Here is a 3,301-nt window from a genome sequence, read left to right on the forward strand (position 1 = left end):
CTGATCGATTGTCCTCCCTGTCAAGAAGTTTCTCCTTAATTCCAGGTTGCTTCTCTCCTTGATTAGTTCCCATCCCTTGCTTCTTGTCCTACCTTTTTTTGGATAAATCTTATTTTATTGGCAGGGTGATTAGACAGGGCGGGTTGAGGCCGTTCCCTCTTCTGCACCTGGGCAGCATTTGTTCTGTACTAGGGTGGTCCCCGGTCCCCCAACAAGGCTGACCACCTCATCTTCAGGGCAGCTTCTCTCCTGGTTTGGGGGGGGGAGATGTGTGCTACGGGAGGGACATAGATCCGCTTCCTCCATCCCCATAGCCTTGGCAGATGCCGTTGCCATGGGTACCTTGCCATCTTGGCCATTTCCCATTCTTTTTTTTTTATAAGAAATTTTATTTATTTTTTCAATCATAAAAAACAATCATAGGTAAACACAATAACAATAACCCCCCCCCCCGGACTCCCCAAACCTAATCCCAGAATAATATTCATATGAAAGTAAACAAATACTAATATCTCTAACTCTACAAAATATCTTAATCTACAAGAAAAGATAGTAGAAATAAACCAACTTACAAAATTCTAAAAACCTAACTTATATTCTACCACTTTATGTTTCTTTTGAATATAAACAATCCATCTTCTCCATATTGATAAAAATTGTTCATTCGAGTGATTCTTCAGGTAAGCTGAAATCTTTGCCATTTCAGCAAGATACGAAACTTTCAATCTCCAGTCTCCCATCGTTGGCAGAATTGGGCTCTTCCAGTTTTGGGCTATTAACAATCTAGCAGCAGATAAACAATAAAGCATCAGATTTGTTTCTTTTACATCTAAGTTCTGCCATTTCCCATTCTGACCCCCTGCAACAGCTGGGCTTCATTCCTGTAACTCAGGGGTCTTCCAACTTGGCCCTTTGATGACTTGTGGACTTCAACTCCCAGAATTCCTCAGCCAGGCACGCTGGCTGAGGAATTCTGGGAGTTGAAGTCCACTCCTCTTAAAAGTCTGTATCAGGGGTCTTCAAACTTGGCCCTTTGATGACTTGTGGACTTCAACTCCCAGAATTCCTCAGCCAGGCACGAGGAATTCTGGGAGTTGAAGTCCACAAGTCATCAAAGAGCCACGTTTGAAGACGCCTGGATTACAGCATCTCTCATCTCAAACCATCATGGTTGCCACCCCAACCTAGTTGGAGTTGCTGGAGAACCAGAAGCCATCTAGAAGGACCTAGACATTGAAAAGGGTGATCTAGCCTGGCTGAGGAATTCTGGGAGTTGAAGTCCACAAGTCATCAAAAGGGCCAAGTTTGAAGACCCCTGTTGTAAACCGAACAAACTATCCCGATTTATTATTCTCCCCCCCCCCAGTACAGGTAAGTCCTCAACCTACGACCAAATTGAGCCCCAAATTTCCCCCGCAAAGCGGGACCCTTGTGCGTTTGAAATGTAAGCCTTCGTTACCCAAAAGACCCACTTTTTGTTCTTCCTGTCTTTTTTTTAAAATTTTTTTTAGGTGATCGTGATGAGCGCAACTCTAGATGCCGGCAAGTTTCAAATTTATTTCGATAACTGCCCTCTGCTCACCATTCCTGGCCGTACGCATCCGGTGGAGATTTTTTATACTCCGGAGCCCGAACGGGATTACCTCGAAGCAGCCATCCGTACAGTAATACAGATCCATATGTGCGAGGAAGAGGAAGGAGACCTGCTCCTTTTTCTGACTGGACAAGAGGTATTTACATTTGGAAAAATCTGATTTTCCTTGGGGGTGGTGTTTTGCCTTTTCTGTTTTCTTGTTCATCTAGATCAGGGGTCTTCCAACTTGGCCCTTTTGTGGCTTGTGGACTTCAACTCCCAGCGTGCCTGGCCGAGGAATTCTGGGAGTTGAAGTCCACCAATCATAAAAGGGCCAGGTTGGAAAACCCCTGCTCTAAACTAATAACATCTACATGAATTAGCATTCATTATGCTTTCATATGTTCCTCTAACTCAGGGGTCTTCCAACGTGGCCCTTTTGTGGCTTGTGGACTTCAACTCCCAGAATTCCACTGCTGAACACTAAATTCCCTGTCTCACTTCTCATTTTTTCCTTACCTTCTCATCTTTCCCACTATCTTCTCCCATTGGCTCCTTACGATTTATCAGTTGTTGTTGGTAACTTAGGGTTAACGATTGTAACTATGATTTATAACCTGTCACTTAGTTGTTTGTACGTATGCTGCGAGCTTCTGCACCGGAGACACATTCCTTGTGTGTCCGTTCACCCTCGGCCAATAAAGAATATTCTATTCTATTGAAGAATTCTGTTCCGTTAACTATTATTATTAAGATAAGATAAGATAACCTTTATTGTCATTTTTTTTACTGTGGGCACAACGGCACACATCAAAAATGAAATTTAGTTGCCCGCTCTCAAAGTGAAACACATACATGACACACACCTAAAACATACTATGAACAACATATGTATAGACCCACACCCCTACATATACGTAGCAAATAAATATTAAATATTGGCCATCTTGAATATATAACGGAGGGAGGAAGCTTGAGAGTTCGCAAGGTTAATGCTGTATGGAATGAAACTATGGCTGAATCTGGATGGTGATGGCCACCATTTAAAAGGGCTTATAAAGAGGCCAGGATTTTGGAGGCACAAATGATCTTTATGCCTTAAATACCACTTTGAAGGAAACAGTGAAAGGCTGTGGTGTGTTTAGGCTGTGCGCGCACGAGGTTTCTGAATAGCGCTGATCGGTCTGACCAAGAATTACGAACTGAAAAAGCTTTTGACTAGATGAAGTCATTCTGTTTGGTAGTAGTAGTAGTAGTAGTAGTAGTAGTAGTAGTAGTAGTAGTAATAATAATAATAATAATAATAATAATAATAATAATAATAATAATAAATGTTTGCAGCCTAGGAATTCAGATTTAATTTTCACTTGTGGAAGATGAGACTGGTCCTTAAGTTCTGAAGCAAGGCTCCGGGGCCTGATTGGAGTGCCTTAAAAATCCAGGCGTGGGGAATTGACGGCGATGAAATTGGCTGCTTCTCTTAAAACCTCTGTTGGGATGAGGCTGGCGTTCTCTTGTGTTTATCTTCCATTTCCTTCCTTCCCTTCCCTTCCTTCCTTCCTTCCTTCCTTCCTCACTCCCTTTCATTCCCATCTCCTCCCTATCTCCCTCCCTCCCTTCCTCCCTCCCTCTCATTCCCATCTCCTCCTTCCCTCTCTTCCTCCCTCTCTCCTTCCATCTCCTCCCTATCTCCCTTCCTCCCTCCTTCCCTCTCCTGTCTTCTTCCTC

At 43.2% G+C, this 3,301-nt stretch overlaps 1 protein-coding gene across 1 annotated transcript in view; it reads left to right on the forward strand.

Annotated features, from left to right (window-relative positions):
- Positions 1-1,511: 1,511 nt before the first annotated feature.
- LOC107300576 (pre-mRNA-splicing factor ATP-dependent RNA helicase DHX15-like) overlaps positions 1,512-3,301 on the forward strand; it is a gene marked incomplete at both ends in the record, with an annotated part of 11,827 nt that continues 10,037 nt past the window's right edge. The window contains one exon of the mRNA XM_015829888.1: positions 1,512-1,730. Within this exon, the coding sequence (XP_015685374.1) occupies positions 1,512-1,730 (219 nt within the window). The remainder of the gene's footprint in view (positions 1,731-3,301) is intronic.

Source organism: Protobothrops mucrosquamatus, unplaced genomic scaffold, assembly GCF_001527695.2.
Source record: "Protobothrops mucrosquamatus isolate PMUCROS unplaced genomic scaffold, P.Mucros_1.0 scaffold7498, whole genome shotgun sequence".
In the NCBI taxonomy this organism is placed as follows: Eukaryota; Metazoa; Chordata; class Lepidosauria; order Squamata; family Viperidae; genus Protobothrops; species Protobothrops mucrosquamatus.